This window comes from Silurus meridionalis, chromosome 3, assembly GCF_014805685.1.
Source record: "Silurus meridionalis isolate SWU-2019-XX chromosome 3, ASM1480568v1, whole genome shotgun sequence".
Taxonomy (NCBI): Eukaryota; Metazoa; Chordata; class Actinopteri; order Siluriformes; family Siluridae; genus Silurus; species Silurus meridionalis.
Window position 1 is genome coordinate 11818446 of NC_060886.1, and position 18487 is coordinate 11836932.

The following is an 18487-nucleotide window of genomic DNA, read 5'->3' on the forward strand; positions in this document are numbered from 1 at the left end:
TGTCATGTTGGAAGACCCAGCCTCGACCCATCTTCAATGCTCTAACTGAGGGAAGGAGGTTGTTCCCCAAAATCTCGCAATACATGGCCCCTGTCATCCTCTTCTTAATACAGTGCAGTCGCCCTGTCCCATGTGCAGAAAAACACCGCCAAAGCATGATGCTACCACCCCCATGCTTCACAGTAGGGATGGTACTCATCATTCTTCCTCCTCCAAACACGTTTAGTGGAATTATGACCCAAAAGTTCTATTTTGGTCTCATCTGACCACATGACTTTCTCCCATGACTCCTCTGGATCATCCAAATGGTCATTGGCAAACTTAAGACGTGCCTGGACATGTGCTGGTTTAAGCAGGGGAACCTTCCGTGCCATGCATGATTTCAAACCATTTCTAAGTGGGAGAACTTGCAAAATAGCAGGGTGTTCAAATACTTATTTTCCTCACTGTACGTCCAAGCTCTGTAAGCGTTATTTAAACTGACACTAATTGATGCTGGTTGCATAGTAAGATGGAGTGAATAGTGCCGAGTTAAATGGTATTGCGTTGGATTAGAGCAAAACACATGGCAACGATTTAGAGGATATTAAGAATCTATTATTAAGGACAGAAGGGAACCGGGTTGGTCAGTTGAGACTGTCTCTTATTAAAGCAGAAACCAGAGTGAGACAGGAACTGGGGTTTTTATTTTTCTGAGCCAAAGAGCAGTAATAATAATGAAGCTAAGCTCCAGTCTGCAGAATCCCGATTAAATTTTAATGCGCTCCAGAACATGTAAAACCTCTGTTTGTATGTTCAGGTTTCTAACAGCCTCCTTCTATTTCTCCCTTTTCTGCGCTGCAGTTATTCCAGACACGCTGTCCGTGACATCTGCCACTCAGACCCTGTCTAAAGTGGAGGGTGACACACTACTGCTGAACTGCGAGGTGACACGCCAGACATCTCAGCACACACACGTTGCGGTCGGCTGGTACGTGCGCTCCCCGGATGAGCCGTCTGCTCCAGCGAGGGACCTTGTCACCCTGACACGGGACATGGTTCTGAGGCCTGGGACGTCTTACCGCCAGCGTCTGTCCTCTGGAGATGTGCGGCTGGACAAGACAAGCAGCACATCCTACCGCCTCACCATCTACAGCCTACAGCCTACAGATCAGGGCCAATACTACTGCGAGGCATCGGAGTGGATCCAGGACCCTGATCGTTCTTGGTACGCCATGACACGCAAGCAGTCTGACAAGACTGTGGTCAAAGTTCAGCCCACAGGTGAGTGCCTCAGAGATCTCAAGCTTTTTGAAACTATTAATCCCCAAGTGAGAATTATTTCCCAATTTGCAAGGAAGTTTGAGTTCTTGCTTAAGGGCTCATTGATGTTATTCTGGTAGTCCTGAAGTTTTCAGGTTTAACCGCTATGTAACCTTTGTCTTAGTAACGTCATCTGTTCTTGCTGCGTACATCCACAAACTAAAGCACAGTGTGAGGATTTTTTTTTTGGCCAGCTTGCAGGTTGCACAAGGTTTCCTTGTGAATATGACACCTTCCCTAGTTGCACAATCCTCCCCAACATCGATGCAATTTCTTCCAATGACATGCACAGTATGCTCCACCTTCGTTAGAGATCATGGCAGATTTGGAATCGTATATAGAACAGGCTTTTTCTTTTAAAGCACAAGCTCATTCAGAACGTTCCAGTTCTGCCTAAACACAGCAACAGAGCAGCTGACACGGTACAGTACACAAATGCAGTTTGAGGCTCGTGCATGCTATGGGCTGATTGCTATCTGAAATTAAGCTCATTAACAGTCTCCTAGGGAAGCAACAGTCAATCCTCTTAACACTGTCCTCCGCTTTAGAGTTTATCCGAGGCCCGTGCACTAGTGTATCGTTCCATCTCACTAGAGCAGGCTGTATTCTGAAGATAATCATAGTATAGTTTGTAGCACTGGCTCTCTGTAATACAAACCCTGTCCCAGCCTGTGCCTGTGGAATAATAGTTGAAATAAACTGTAGAAGATTAAGAACATTCTTTTTACACATGCTATTCAATTCGGATTTTCACTAGAACTGTATGATGAGCCCTCAGTCTTTCTGGCGACAGTCTATTCAATCCAGTATCCGTGCACCTTTTCCACCCTCACTTTAAGACACTGTGTTATAGCGATTGGATGGGTTCACTGCACCCGATCACGAGGCGGTAACACGATCACAGGGCTCTGTCACCCAGCAGCTTGATGAGAATGAAAGGTGACCGAATATCTCCTCATCAAACACACAGCAGGATGGGATGTCTATAATGTCACGTTATTGGCCACTCGAGACTTCAATCAGAAGGCGTGTGATTGGAGAAGAGAGCAGAGTGGACCAGGAAAACATGGCTCTGAAGGACACACGACCACACAGCAGGAAAAAACATACTTGCAGGATTTCTGCTTGGTGACAGTGAAAGCACAAGAAACAGTGTGCTGAAGAGCAGATCCTGATGAAAGTGGGCAGATGGGCCACAAATTGGCCCTCTGTAAGGAATGCTGCGAGGTTATTTAGAATTGTTGCAAACTGAAGGGTATAATTTATTCCCTGACTACAATGGTTCGCTTTTTATGGCGACCCTTTGCTTCCTCTCTAATTAATTTTTTTAACCCTGGCATGATATTTGCAAAGTTCTCCCTCTAAGTCACTACTTGTATTAAAATTAGTAATAAATGATTCAACAGAAATGAAAGATTAAAGCGCACAGTGTCATAGTCAGAAAGATCATATCTCATTTTACATATGGTATAAAATGAACCTGCCTCCAGTGGCATGTTTCTCTCTCAGCAGCAATGGTTTTTTAACAGTTTTGTTAATCAACAGAAGCTTTTTTATAAATCTTAACTTAAACTCTGCTGTTGTGCTTTTGGGATCGGTGTACAATATTCACTATGAGTCAAAAGTTTGGACATACCTTCTCCTTTAGTGGTGTTTCTTTATTTTTTATTTAATTTTCAAAATTGTACATTACCACTGAAGACATCCAAACTATTAATGAACATTATATATGGAATTATGTAGTGAAAAAAAAAAAAAGGGTTAAACCAGAAAATTGCATGACACATTCCTGGTAGTCACCTGGAATATGTTCTTATTCACAGGTTTACTTTGTCAAGAGTTAATTTGTGACCATCTGTTGCCATGTTAAGTGCTTTGGTCAATCAGTTCTCGTGTGCAGAGGAAGGGTGAGTACAGAGTCAATAACCCTATTAGTGCTACTATAACTAGAACAGCAAGATTTAAATCAGTTAAAGAAACCAACAGTCTATCATTACTTTTAAGGAATGACGGTCAGTCAATTTGAAAAAAAATCTCAAGAACTTTGTGACTCCCAAATGCAGTCACAAAACCATCAAACGCTATGAGGAAACAGGATCTAATGAGGACCACCCCTGAATAGGAAGACCAAGAGGTTCATTGGAATTACCAGCCTCGGAAACCACCGATTTTCAGCACTTTAGATTATAGCCCACATAAATGCTTTCCAGAATTGAAGTGGCAGACATATTTCAACATCCACTGTCCGAAGAGACTTGGTGGCCTAATTGCATCAAAGAAACCATTACTTTGGAAGAATAACAAGCAGACAAGACTTGTTGGGGCCAAGAAACACAAGAAATGGACATTAGATAAGTGGAAAATTGTCTGATGAGCCCAAACATGAGATCCTTGGTTCTAACCACCATGTCTTTGTTCGACGGATAAAGGGTAAACGGACAGTTCCTCAATGTGTAGTTTCCACTGTGAAGCATGGAAGAGTAGGTGCGATACTGTGGGCTTTGATGGTGATACTGTTGTTTTTCAAAATTGTGGGGCACACTTAACCAGCATGGCTACCGCAGCATTTTGCAGAGACATGCCATCCCATCTGGTTTGCAATTTGTGGGACCATCATTTGTTTTTCAACAGGACAATGCCCTGTTTAAGAAGGAGAATGATGGCATGCTGCTTTAAATGACTTTGCCTTCCCAATCCTTTGATCTAAATTTAAGTGAGATGGATTGGGATGAGCTGGACCGGAGAGTGAAGGAAAAGCAGCCAACAAGTACTCAACACCTCTGGGAACTCCTTTAAGTTTGTTGGAAATCCATTTCAGGCATCAACCGCATGAGGATGACTGAGAGAATGCCACATGTGTGCAAAGTTGTCATCAAATGTCATTAAAATGTAAAACATATTCAGGGTTCTTTAACACGTTTTTGTTGACTATATAATTTCCATATTTACTCTCATACTTTCAGTGTCTTTAGTGTGAATAAGAAGGTGTGTCCAAACTTTTAATTAGTAATGTATATGTAGAATATACCTACAAAGTATTTAGTCACCCACCAATTGTGCAAGTTCTCCCACTTAAAAAGATGAGAGAAAAAAAAAGATTTTTTTTTATCATTGGTACACTTCAACTATGAGAGACAAAATGAGAAAGAAAAAAAAAATCCGGAAAATCACATTGCCTGATTTTTAAAGAATTTATTTGCAAATTATGGTGAAAAATAAGTATTTGGTCACCTACAAAAAAGCAAGATTTCTGGCTCTCACAGACTCTTCTTTAAGAGGCTCCACTATCCTTCACTTGTTACCTGTATTAATAGCATCTGTTTTAACTCGTTATCAGTATAAAAGACACCTGTCCACAACCTAAAACAGTCAGACTCCAATCGCCACTATGTTCAAGACAAAGAGTTGTAAAAGGACACCAGAAAGAGGCTGGGAAAACGGAATCTTCAATAGGTAAGCAGCTGGTGTGAAGAAATCAACTGTGGAAGCAATTATTAGAAAATGGAAGACATATAAGAGCACTGATAATCTCCCTCGATCTGGGGCTCTACGCAAGATCTCACCCCGTGGGGTCAAAATGATCACAAGAACGATGAGCAAAAATCCCAGAACCACACAGGGGGACCTAGTGAATGACCTGCAGAGAGCTGGGACCAAAGTAACAAAGACTACCATCAGTAACACACGCCGCCAGGGACTCAAATCCTGCAGTGCCAAACGTGTCCCCCTGCTTAAGCCAGTACATGTCCGGGCCCGTCTGAAGTTTGCTAGAGAGCATTTGGATGATCCAGAAGAGGACTGGGAGAATGTCATATGGTCAGATGAAACCAAAATAGAACTTTCTGGTAAAGACTCAACTTGTCGTGTTTGGAGAAGAAAGAATGCTGAGTTGCATCCAAAGAACACCATACCTACTGTGAAGCATGGGGGTGGAAACATCATGCTTTGGGGCTGTTTTTCTGCAAAGGGACCAGGACGACTGATCCGTGTAAAGTAAGGAATGAATGGGGCCATGTCCTTTCATCAGCAAGGGCATTGAAGATGAAACGTGGCTGGGTCTTTCAGCATGACAATGATCCCAGGCAATGAAGGAGTGGCTTCGTAAGAAGCATTTCAAGGTTCTGGCCTAGCCAGTCTCCAGATCTCAACCCCATAGAAAATCTTTGGAGGTTGTTCTTCTCTAGAGGAGATCTGCATGGAGGAATGGGCCAAACTATCAGCAACAGTGTGTAAAAACCTTGTGGAGACTTACAGAAAACGTTTGATCTCTGTCATTGCCAACAAACGGTATATAACAAAGTATTAAGATGACCAAAGACTTATTTTCCACCATAATTTGCAAATAAATTCTTTAAAAATCAGACAATGTGATTTTCTGGATTTTTTTTTCCACATTTTGTCTGTCATAGTTGAAGTGTACCTGAAAATTACAGGACTCTCTCATATTTTTAAGTGGGAGAACTTGCACAATTGGTGGCTGACTAAACACTCTTTTGCCCCACTGTATATATAATTATTATTTTTAAATTATGAATACAGGATTAAAAGCAAATAATGTGAGGCAAAGGTTTAAGAAGCTCAGTCACAATGGGACGGATTCGAGGCAATTGAGAGTCTGTTCTTCTGTTCGGCTGAATGATAAGAGAATTTTAATCACCCAGTTTCACTTTCAGTAGACACTGGAGTGTCATTAAGCACATCAGTCTGATGAATAAAGACTAAGGTCAGTGATTGAATCTGAAAGATATAGTTAAGCTCGGTCAAGGTGACGTGGAAAAAGCAAAGATCACTCTGTATGCTGAGAGAGAGAGTGATTCTCATTGGAATTACACCCGTCGTCCCCTGAGTCGAGCGGGGATGAAGGAAGCCGATTTGTCTTTTAAAGCCTGCTGTAACCAAGTGTCCTTGCAGCAGCTGTGCTAGGAGGACAGGCTGCTCTTTCTGATCTGGCAGACTGCTAACCCAGGCCAGAACAATGCAGAGGACGGCGTGTCTCTCTGTATAGATTCCCTGCCAGCGGTGTGCCATGTTTGGTGTGTGTGTATGTGTGTTTCTTCTAATAAAAACTCATATTGTGCTTACATTTCCCAAAACAGCAACTTGTGTTCCCATACTGTGTCCTAACTTTCCCCTTATTCACTGCTGCTCAAATGGCTCACGGATGCATGACTCTTTCAGTCTTGTTTTCTGATTGCTCCATCTCTTTTCTTACTTATTTTTAATTAGAATGTCAGGGGTTTTTTTTTTTTCTTGCTCTCTTCCCTCAGGCGTATCTCACTCTATTAGATTTTGTGGGCTCTTGTTTCCCTCAGCACGCATTACACGTGGCGAAATCAAATCTCCCACAACCATTCGACCAAACATCCAGTAATGAGCCTTATTTTCACTCGTTACTTATCTCATGTTAATGTAAAATCACAGCATGATTTTCATTATGGAGGTCAGGCATGAGATTTTGTTAATCATAACTAGATCCCCTGTCCCCTCACATGTAATCAATGCATGCATAAATAGTGTATTTAATGTTTAAAAGTTAGGCAGAAGGGTAAGAAGCATGCGGATATTTAAATGAAATCAAGGAGGAGGTTTGGATCCTTTTCAGCCAGGGTTACATTTACATGGCAGCGTGCAGTAGTTTCCTCATTTGCATGTGCTCCTTTGTGTTTATATTTCTGCCTAAACTGGCCGTTTTCCCCACTTCCTCTGAGAGAATTTCAGACTTAATTGAATTTTTTTTTTTTTTTTTTACTTTGCAGCCAATGTTTATTCCCGTCTGGATAGGTGCTACTTTGATGTTTATGTCTGATACTTCAGATGCATAGTCAGTTTTTGATTCACAAAAAAATATAAATGTTTTGGAGGAGTCTCTCAACACTTGACCTGGTATGTGTCCAAATGACCTTTTAATAGTAAAAATAGAGTATAAAAGGTTTTGAAGTTCATTAGGTATCTAATGATAGGTGCTGCCCATTAAACAAACGGAATCATAAGCGATTCAGTACAAATTGTACAGTGCAACACAGATCATTTGGTCATATGACCATGTGTGACTCAAGGCAAGTAGAATATTCTTCCTGAGTTAATTGAATTAATGCCTGTGTTTGAGTTTTATCGTGGACTGGTGGCTCATTAATTGTATCTAGAGCGGTCAGTTGACCTCTTTGGCCTGTTTAATAATGAACAAGAGGCTCATGAGAGGTTTAGTCACAGAGAGGTTCTGTAGTCCACAGTTGTCATTTATCGCTACTTCCTGTGTATTTGAATGGGGCACATTATTGGATGTACACAAATCCTGTAGTTGCTCACAGTTTTAAACACTGTACGTTTAACTGGATAACAGGCAGTTGACTCTCTAAGTTATGCTGTCCATATTCAACAGCTATCTCTAACCCTGCTGTTGGTGTTTATTATAACCATTATCTCTTTTAAAGCATAATGTGGCGTAAACATTACAGGATAACAAAAAAGAACCCAGCAAAGCTTTGTGCTTTGATCTGGAACGCCTTCATTACGCAGCTGTATTTTGGTGTTTTAAAGAGACTTGAGCTTAACAGGCTCTAATATGCAATGATTAGACACTAGATAAAGCTCGCTGAGCTGAGACACGGGCAGAATCCTGATCTGAACCCCCTCTCCTCCTATTTCGCTTCCGTAATTTCAAATCTGGCCTGCCGTGTATATCCCTTGCATTATTACAACGTATGATGTATGGCTTATATCACTCAAAGATTTTCCTTTTTCTTATTTCATGCATTGCTCCTTTTCTTTCTTTCTGTCTTTCTTTTGTCTTTCCTGTAATGAATGATCGCTGTGCCCGGTTCTGCATTGTAGAACCCTGTACTCTTGTAATCTTGTAAAATGCACACGTTGGATGGCTGCAAGGCTTCACATGATTGATCACGCGATTGGTCCTGTCTACCATGTATGTATTTTTAAGAGCCTAGTACAGTGCAGGAAGTGAATAACACAGGCACGTAAACATTTAGTTAGAATTCACCCCATCAGAACGAGCGCTACGTGGCCAAGAGCTCTGAACTTGCGCTTGAAAACAGTCCTTGTGAAGTCTGTTTCAAGTTGTGTGTAATTACAGCTCGAGGCGATCACCAGCGAACAAGTTCGATGAAGTGGAAAATGCACTGTTTTGGCAAGGAGAAGGCACAGCATGCCGCGTGGAAAATTAATTGTGTAAATAAGTTTGCTTTTGTAGCAACTTTGACCTTGGAGTAGGAGTTCCAGTTGTGTGTCCTGTGAACTTGGTTAATCGATTAGTGGTGCAAGTGGAAGGAGTCTAAACCCTTTGCTAGACACAACAGCAAACACTCATCACGGTCTATCCTTCTTTCTGTTTTTCAGATCGGGACTTTAGTATCCAAGTGACAACAGATCGCCGGGCCTACACGGCAGGTGAGCCGCTGGAGCTCCGCTGCACCATAGATGCTCAAAATGTTGCTGAGCGTTTTTTCTCGGTGTCGTGGGTCTTCAGCAGCTCGTCTATAGCCGTGGTGGGGCCCAGCGCTGTGCCCGTGCTGGGGGCAAACTATGTGCAGCGTGAGGCCGCCGGCCTAATGACCATTCGTAAGGAGAGTCCATCCGTCCACCTACTCAAACTGCAGCACCTGCTTCCCGAGGACTCCGGGAAATATATCTGCCGAGTGACTGAGCGGGAGAAGACGCCCACCGGAGAGTACATCGATCGAAGCAAGCGCTCCCGTAATGTTCAGATCACCGTGACTCCCCTGAGTGAGTATTCTTTTCTCAGTTTTAGTCCTATAAAGCAGGTGAATGAAAAGGTGAATTTCCTAAGCACCGCTTTTTTTACTCTCTCCCTGAAGTAGAGCAGTGCAATTTTCTTAACCTAACTAGACAGTTAAGAGAGGAAACAGCACATCAATAGATTCAGTAATAGTGTGGGCAGCAGGCCATTAGAGCAGTGTCATCCCTTTGTCCAGCATGATTTTTCTAATGCTCTATGAAGGCCACTTGGAGGGGGTTGGTGTTTACTCAGATCCACAAATCCTGAGTTTAGGCTTTCTCTTATCATCTAGGCCATTCCCCTCAGTGCAGAGTAATAAAGGAGGAAAGGGAGAATAATGCCATGTCTGAACTCGTTTGCTATTTTTGACAGAGTAAAATAGCACCGAATGGGGAAAAAAAAGCAGAGTGTCCATGCATAGATTTATTTTCAGCGCTTGTGTTAAAGGCAAATGTAAGAAACAGTTACTTTGTTTAAAGCAAGAGCTGCTCAGAGTGTAAAACTCTGGATATAAAAGTGAAGATAAAGGTTGAAAGGAGCAAAGAATACTTCTTTCAGCTGCTTAAAGAACTCGCCACTCTGAAACACTTGAAAGGCTGTAGGTTATTGATGAAATGTTGGTGATTTTAGTGTTTGTTTGCTGGTTCTTTGTATTTTGTAGTTAAAAGACGGTAGTGGTCACAGTGGCATTTGATATCAATTTAAACCTTTTTCTAACATAAGTGATAACCGTTAGGTTGTTCGCTTCTTTAAACGAGCGTTCAGCGTTCAGTGTTATAGTCACAGGGTTTTGCGCAAGGTCTTAAATACTCAAAAAATTAAGGCTGCAATTTAAAAATCCAAATTTTGAACATCTTAAATTTGCTATTCTAGGTCTTAAATAATTTTAAACAGGTCTTAATATTCGAATGTCCATGTAACACCAACTCTTTCTGTTTTAGTTTTCGTGGTGGTGTGTTTCTTTTTTTTTTTGCTAGTCCAAATATAATTTGCTGTATCACGACTACAAATGAGACCAACATGCAACAGCCAATCAACTTAATCTGTTATTGGCACAAATCTCTCTTTTATTTTTTCGCTATGGGGAAGCGCAGGTTTAGCGATACTTGACTTGGACAGGGCTGCTTGCTAACAGCGTTTTAGTGTGTGTGTTATTGATCTTGTGATATAGGTCTTAAATTTCATTCTTAATGGTCTTCAAAAGGTCATAAAAAGTCATAAATTTGATTTTGTGAAACCTGCAGAAACAGGTAATATAGGATCCGGAGTGTAGACCGCATGAATTGGGCACACAAATTTTGTGTAGTTGCAAAAGTTTTTTTTTTGTAGTCTTTAGACAGGATGTGCACCGATTTAAAGAACTAATGTGCTGCTCCACTGACCTCTTTATATAAAGGTGAAGCGAATGCTAAAACCCAATGGAAAACTATTAGCAGGTAGTTGAACAGCATTGTGTGTAATTTAGAAAGCTGTAACCAAAGTGAAAATAGATTAAACTAATATAAAAACTGAATTATATATATATATATATATATATATATATATATATATATATATATATATATATATATATATAAATACAGTGGAACCCACTTATCTCGACCTCGGTTAACTCGACAACCCTATTAAGTCGACGTTTTTGAAGTGGAACCGCCAAATTCTCGCTTTGTCTAAGCATTTTTTATCGGTTATGTCGACTTTTTTTTATCTCGCCGAACCCTGATAAAAATCAAGCCTTACAGCTGCTACAAGTGTTGTATTGTATACTGGTGAATCTCTGCTGTTAGTGCACATATGCCTTTTGTTGTTAAATGTTATGCGATGAACGGGAGGCGAAAGTAGAAGCACGGCGCTGAACAGCACACAGGAGAACATGGGATGAGCAGCAAAAGCATAGAATGAACACCGGCAGGATCGGGGAGGAATCCGCGATGCGCTTTGGGAAGAAAAGCACAGCCGTTGAGAGAGTGCCGGTGGGAAGGCACGTACCGGGATACGCATGAGCGATAACAACGACCGCCATGAACCAACATATACCAACAATAACGGACAGTGAGAGTGTGGAAGTTTAAATAGGAGCTGGTGATGATGCTAAACGAGCACCATATGTGCGCGATTGAAGCCGGGAGCTTCAGAGAAAGCGGCCGAGAAAGCACCTGCCACGCCAAAGCGGGCGCGGCAGGTGGATTCCTGACAGTTAACAAACATGTACTGTATGTATTTTTATAGCATGCCTTCATCAAACAAATCGCAACAACGCTGTTGTGTAAAAAACCCTCCAAAAACACGTGCATGCACATTCTCATTTATTATTGCACATCATGTACATAAAGAAATTTCAAGCACGTTAATATACTGCCGCCATATTGATTTTAGTTTTTCTCGATCATCGGTTATCTCGATGCTTTTTGGCAACCCCCTAGGACATCGACATAACCGGGTTCCACTGTATAATATATATATATATACAGTGTGTGTGTGTGTGTATATATATATATATATATATATATATATATATATATATATATATATATATATATATATGTACTGTATACATATATATGTACTGTATTACAGACCAAAAGTTTGGACACACCTTCTCATTCAAAGAGTTTTCTTTATTTTCATGACTATGAAAATTGTAGAGTCACACTGAAGGCATCAAAACTATGAATTATAAATTAACACGTGGAATTATATACATAACAAAAAAGTGTGAAACAATTGAAAAATGTCATATTGTAGGTTCTTCAAAGTAGCCACCTTTTGCTTCGATTACTGCTTTGCACACTCTTGGCATTCTCTTGATGAGCTTCAAGAGGTAGTCACCTGAAATGGTCTTCCAACAGTCTTGAAGGAGTTCCCAGAGAGATGCTTGGCACTTGTTGGCCCTTTTGCCTTCACTCTGCGGTCCAGCTCACCCCTAAACCATCTCGATTGGGTTCAGGTCCGGTGACTGTGGAGGCCAGGTCATCTGGCAGAGCACCCCATCACTCTCCTTCTTGGTCAAATAGCCCTTGATGCCTTCAGTGTGACTCTACAATTTTCATAGTCATGAAAATAAAGAAAACTCTTTGAATGAGAAGGTGTGTCCAAACTTTTGGTCTGTACTGTATATATATAAAATCTAGGACACCACTGAACTTGAATACAGTATAAAGTTTGATATTCACTGGATCTTGACTTTAAGTGAGCTGCAGGCTAAATGTCGGACCCAGGCTGTGACACCTGAGCCAGATGTAGAGGATTTGACAGCCATATCTGACCCCTCCAGCTCAACCTGTGCATTAGCTTCAGGAGTGAGCATGCATCTCAGCAGGGCATGTCTTCTCTCTTACCTCTTTAATACTGCACACAGACACGGACATGCTCACAGCACCAGGGGCAGAAAAAAGCTGTGCCATAACACTTGCTAAGAGATACTTTCTTAAATGTACACATATTGGATTGACATAGAGGGAAATCCTCACCTCTGCCCTGGAGATCTGCTTAAAGTGGCCATAAAGAAGGAAAGTATGGCTAAAGCAAATACATTATATCCAATGACCCAAGAACACCCCCATCTTTATGCCACTGCTCCTCATGTACTACAGAGGCAGGAAGGAAATTCTGCGGATGTGTTCCTAAGAGATCCTCTTTATTAGAGTAATTTGTTTGGCTTTGTCCCCCAGGAGCTTTTCTGCAATATATGCAGGGTTTATGAGACCATTAGAGTGATAACAACAGCCTGGGGCGGCTGCACACATACCACAATTGTCTATATTTCTTCCTTTCCTTCTTGGTTTTATTGTTTATTATGTTTGTTCTGTCTCTATCTTCATCTCTATTGCTCTCGCTGTTGTATTCAGACACACACAAACACACACGCACACAAACATACACACAGTTTGACTCTCTTTCTGGCCCTCCTGTCCTGTTCTTCATCAGTTCCCATATCTGGTCTTCATGTTGTGCATTGAGGCAGTGTGTGACAGGCCTGCCAGCACACCAAAGCCACAGAAACCCTGCTGACAAATTGGGCCTGATGGAGGGTCTGGTTTTCAGTCAGATAAGAAGCAGCTGCAGCAGTGTCAGGAATCGCAAACACATTGAGGCCGAGAAAACATGGTGAGAAATTCAGTAAGTCTTATGCAGACCTGGGACAACTTCTTTCTTACGGCAACTACAGATAAGAAGCAGGTAAAGGTGAATGTGAATTTTAGACAAACTAAAATCAGCTTCTCTCCCTCTCTCTTTATTTAAGAGTGTGGGTTGGTAGCAGTGGTGTTTTGCTTGATTTTTATTTTATTTTTGTCATATTTGGAAAAGTTTCTGCCCAAGGGAGGAGCGGTTCTGTAGTCTGTAGTCCCTTTTTATTTTTTTCGCTTCTTAGACTGTAAAGAGGATGTGGTTGTGTGTAGAAATCCTTGTCGAAAAAACACAGGGGACATGCTTTGATCCACACTGTGCTTGCAAGATCCTCCACTGAGCTTCCTGATCCAGAGCCAGTCCCCAATACGCTGTCAGACCAGATCCACAAACCATCATACAATAAACAAGGACCCAGATGGAAGAGCCTGAAAGAGCCTTACACACAATCAACCATCATGAGCCGTTAAAGGGTCACCCCTAGGGCCGCTTATTTACTAAGTAAGCTGTTAGAATGTGATTTAGTGGGATGGAAAATTGCTTTTCCACCTGTAACAAGGATGCAGAATAGAGTATATTGCTAAAAGAAAAACCACTGAATAGTAGTAGGTCAAGGTGACTTAGAGCATTGATACTCTGATACGCTTCATTAGTGTAACTAAGTGGCGATTTCTTTGTGAATTGTCTTTGATTTTTCTCTTTTATAGGCAGTAACATTACTGTGTCATTGACCAGCAACTCATCCGAGGTGTTGGAGGGAGAGCACATCCACCTGACCTGCTCGGTGCATTCCACAGTCGGAGTTCTGTCCATCGTCTGGCAGTGGACAGACAATGATGGCAGCACTCCTGCAGTTGACCTGGCTTTAGTGGACCGCTATGGCACCATGCAGCCTGGATCCAGTTACCAGGAGCGGCACAGCTATGGGGAGGTCCATGCGGAACGGACCCGAATGGACACCTTCGTCCTCACCCTGTCCAATGCCTTCCCTGCAGACGAGGGGCAGTACCGCTGCAGTATAACCGAGTGGCTTCAAAGTGGCACTGCGCCAGATTGGGAATGGCAGACGATCGGAGAGAACACAGCTACTACTGCCATCACGGTGAAATCTGTCGGTAAGGAAATCTACACTGCAATTCTACAAGACAATCTACAGTATGTTAAACATTTTTTGCTCTCGTATTCGTTCATATGCATTCATATATAATTTCTTTGAATTGATACACATTTTGTTTATAGTGGGGCGTAAATTCTTTTTTCCCCACACATAATTTTGGGGGAAAGCAGATGCTCGTGACTCACCTTCATATGCCTCTCTTCCTACTTGCATCACACCTAAGACTGTGTGATAGTTGCGAGGTGCTGGTGTAATTGCCTGAAAATGTCATATTTGTTTGTCTCATATACCAGTATTTTTGCCACAGAAACATTTTTCTTTTTTTTTTTTTTTTTAAAGAGAAGTGTGTGTTGGGGTCTGAGTTGGTAGGGTGATGGAGGGCTAATATGCTGTACAGTGGTGGTTGTTCTGCTGAATGACTGACTCCCTTCCCCGGGCAATCAGCCTTTTTTGGACAGATCCTGGTCAGGCACATGAGCGCTCCTGATGATGCATATAAGTAGGGCTATTATGTTGGAGAACACCGGGGAATGCAGTGAGTTCAGTGCTTTCTCTTAGGAACATATTCATCTTCATTCATCAGCATATCAAAATCTCTGACCTATGTTCTCCCACATTTCACTTCAAAATCGGAACAGCGTTAAGGATATGCGGTCTTATTTGTTCTAGCTACATCGCTACTAAAACACTTTTGACTTGATGAGCCAGACAGATATAAATAAATAATGGAGCAGTGTGTGAAGAAGAATACAGGAAAAAAAAAAATACAGTGACTGGAGGAGATGAGGTTCTTCAGGAAAACAAGCTTTGAGTAGATGACATTAAAGCACACCCAAAGGTCACAGAGGTTAAACACCTGCTGCACATGAAAGTTTGTCCGGGTGCTTTAAATATTTGTTGCTGTAGTTTTGGTGGAAATATTGCAGATAGTTCTGTCTCTAGAATACGAAAACGCCCGCACAGAGAGCCAGTTTAACTCAGACGGCTGTAGATTTCTTTCACTACAGCAAAATAGAAGAGATAAGAAATAATTCATTGTGTTTTCAGTGCACGTTCTCATTTATAAATATACATTTTGCAAAAAAAATCCAAGAGGTGCATCTCAGACACTACAGGCCCCAGTAAACATATTAAAGGTTAAAGTTCATGATGGTACATTTAGAGAAAGACTTAGCAAGTATGTTTGTTTTATTTATTTATTTATTTATTTATTTATTTATTTATTTTAGAAGGGTTTCTAGGAGAAAGCTACTTCTCTCTCAAAAGAACATGGCAGCATGACTTTAGGTTTGCATCTTGGCAAAAAACAAACACAGGGGCTTGTATTGCCTCCACAGGACCTGGGGAGCCATAAACTCCTCTGTATACAAAAGTATTCTAGAGTTAGATGTGAGGCCATCTGTATGACAGCTAGAACTTGACCGAAATTGGGTCATGCAACAGGACAATGATTTCAATCACACCAGCAAATCTACAACGGAATAGCTGAAAAAGAACAAAATCAAAATGTTGTAATGGCCCATTCAATGTCTAGACCTCAATGCTGTGCATCTCCAGGAGTGCATAAACAAATGCCTACGAGCCTCGATGAACTGAAGCAACATTGTAAACACTGTTTACAGACTGTTTAGAGACTGATAAAATCATACAGAACATTAGTACTTCAAGTCATTGCTGCTAAAGGTGGCTCTACAAGCTATTAAATTGTTTGGTGAACTTGTCGCATAGCTCCTATATTTCGGCTTTATTTTTATAAAAAAGAAATAATGGCACGGGGTAATCCGTCATGTGCTGCCGTTCATCTGTTGTATTTACATAATTCTAAGACATGATAAGGACCAGATGATTTGTATTACATCCTCATAGGGACATGGTGTACCTTCATATATATATATATATATATTTGAAGGGGGGTGGTAGCTCCGGTGGTTAAGGTGCTGGATTACTGATCGGAAGGTCGGGGGTTCAAACCCACTCTTGGGCCCTTGAGCAAGGCCCTTAACCCTCTGTGCTCCTGGGGCGCCGTACCATGGCTGACCCTGCGCTCTGACCCCAGCTTCCAAGCAAAACTGGGATATGCGAAGAACAAATTTCACTATATATATATATATATATATATATATATATATATATATATATATATATATATATATATATCTCAATATACCGTATATATATATATATATATATATATATATATATATATATATATATATATATATATATATATATATATATATATATATATATATATATATATATATATATATATATATATATATATATCAATATACCGTATATATAATGGCCACTCTAGATCTTTCACTCCAACCCATGTAAACCATATCTTCATGAAACTGAGTTTGTGCACAGGATCATTGTTATTCTGGAACAGGTGTTCTTTGTCCATATATGAGCTAGACAGAGAGAGAGTAGATATGTGTTTATATATACACAATAAACACACACACACACAAGTATTCTCAACAGGTTTGCTGTGTCACTGTATGTAATGAACAAGCATTCAGCTTTCCTGTCCTGCAGCTGGGCTCTGCTTGCTGAAAATGAAGCCATTTTTTTCAGCTCTCAGTATTCTGCAGTGAAGGACGGAAGGGACAAGGAGCCATTTATGAGCATGAAAGAGCAGATAGCAGAAAGAAGCACAGATCATCTAATCCACCCAGACATATAGGATATTAAATAAAAATCAGAGAGGAATGTTGGAGTTTCTCTCTGTCTTTCTCTTTTCTATTTCTCCGTATGTGTCCCTCTGCCTGTCTGTCACTGTCCTCTTTATCTTTTTCTGTCTTGCTTACAGTTCATCTCCCAGCAAATCTTGTCATTCTCTTATGATCTCTGATCTTAAACTCATCAGTTACTTTCTTCATCTTTCAGCTTTTTTTTGCTCCGCACCCTTCTCTTTCATCCTGACTTTTATTTTTCCGATCTCTGACCTTTTTCATCTCGCTTTTTTCTTCATTACTCACTTCACATCTGTTCATCCTCACCTGGGGTTCTGGGCACAAAAGTTTTCCCAAGTGTCCTGTTTGTGTGTTTCATGTCTAGAAAATCATACATTCGAGACATTAGATTTTTATGCCACAGCACTGTTGAATTTTCAGTTGATTGGTCATAAGAAGATTCATATTCTTTAACGGCAGCTCTGACAGTAATTCCATCTGCAATGGAGCAATCGTTCTATTACATTACTGTTTCTATAGTAACAAGTCAGACATGGAGTTGTATGGTGTTACATGGATTTGTATGGTAAATGCTGCTCGTAGTCATATTAGAACTGGTGTAATTGACTGTTCATTTCTATAGGGAGGTGCTTATATTATAGAATTTTTTAAACAAGTCTTAAGTGTTTGTTACTGTGAGATGCATGGTGTCTTTAGGATGGAGGCTTTTGCTGGTTCTTGTGCCATGAAAAGCTACATATATGGTTGTATTAAAATAAACAGATAAATACAGTGAGGGGATGAATGTTAGCTGCTATTGCACAAGTGATTATTATTATTTAGTTAGCCAGTTGTATCCCAATGAGTAAGGATTGAGAACAGACATCCTATGTTATTTGCTGGCCCAGTCTGGTCATACCTAGATTGACTCACAAGGCTAGTATTAATTGGTCTGCATTTATTTTGCTACTCTACTTTTTTTGGTTTATATTTCGTTCCTTGCATATCTTGTATATGACCCCATTAATTTTCTGCATCTTTGAAAATACTCTTTAAAACCTCCACTCCTGCTGTCTCATTAACTTTAGCTGAGATGTCTTCTTACTCTCTGGGATTAATGGATTAGCCATTCCCATCTTCCCGGTAAACATATATTATGAATGCTTAAAGATAGGTCAAGTTGCTCAGCAAAGATGCAGCACCCTGTGAGAAAACTTGTGATTATTAAAAGAGCATAATTCAGAAAATGTGATTTAATGTGTGATTTCTGATTGGATTGTTTGTTTTGTTGGTTTCTGGATTTTGTGTGTGTGTGTGTGTGTGTGTGTGTGTGTGTGTGTGTGTGTGTGTGTGTGTACGTGTACATATTTACATTGGAAGATTTAGGTTTCAGTCTTTTCTTCCTCTAATGCCTTTCTCAGAGTAACAGGCACCAATGAAAGACAATAATAAGAACAAAGGCCAGTAATCCAGGAACGTCGTGGCATCAGTAGACTTCAAACAAAT

At 40.7% G+C, this 18487-nt stretch overlaps 1 protein-coding gene across 3 annotated transcripts in view; it reads left to right on the forward strand.

Annotated features, from left to right (window-relative positions):
* The window catches only part of igsf3 (immunoglobulin superfamily, member 3), a 132676-nt gene that overhangs the window by 81663 nt on the left and 32526 nt on the right, over nucleotides 1–18487 (forward strand). For all 3 annotated transcript variants that reach the window (XM_046844668.1, XM_046844669.1, XM_046844666.1), the window contains exons 5-7: nucleotides 844–1263; nucleotides 8656–9042; nucleotides 13891–14298. In XM_046844668.1, the coding sequence (XP_046700624.1) occupies nucleotides 844–1263; nucleotides 8656–9042; nucleotides 13891–14298 (1215 nt within the window). The remainder of the gene's footprint in view (nucleotides 1–843; nucleotides 1264–8655; nucleotides 9043–13890; nucleotides 14299–18487) is intronic.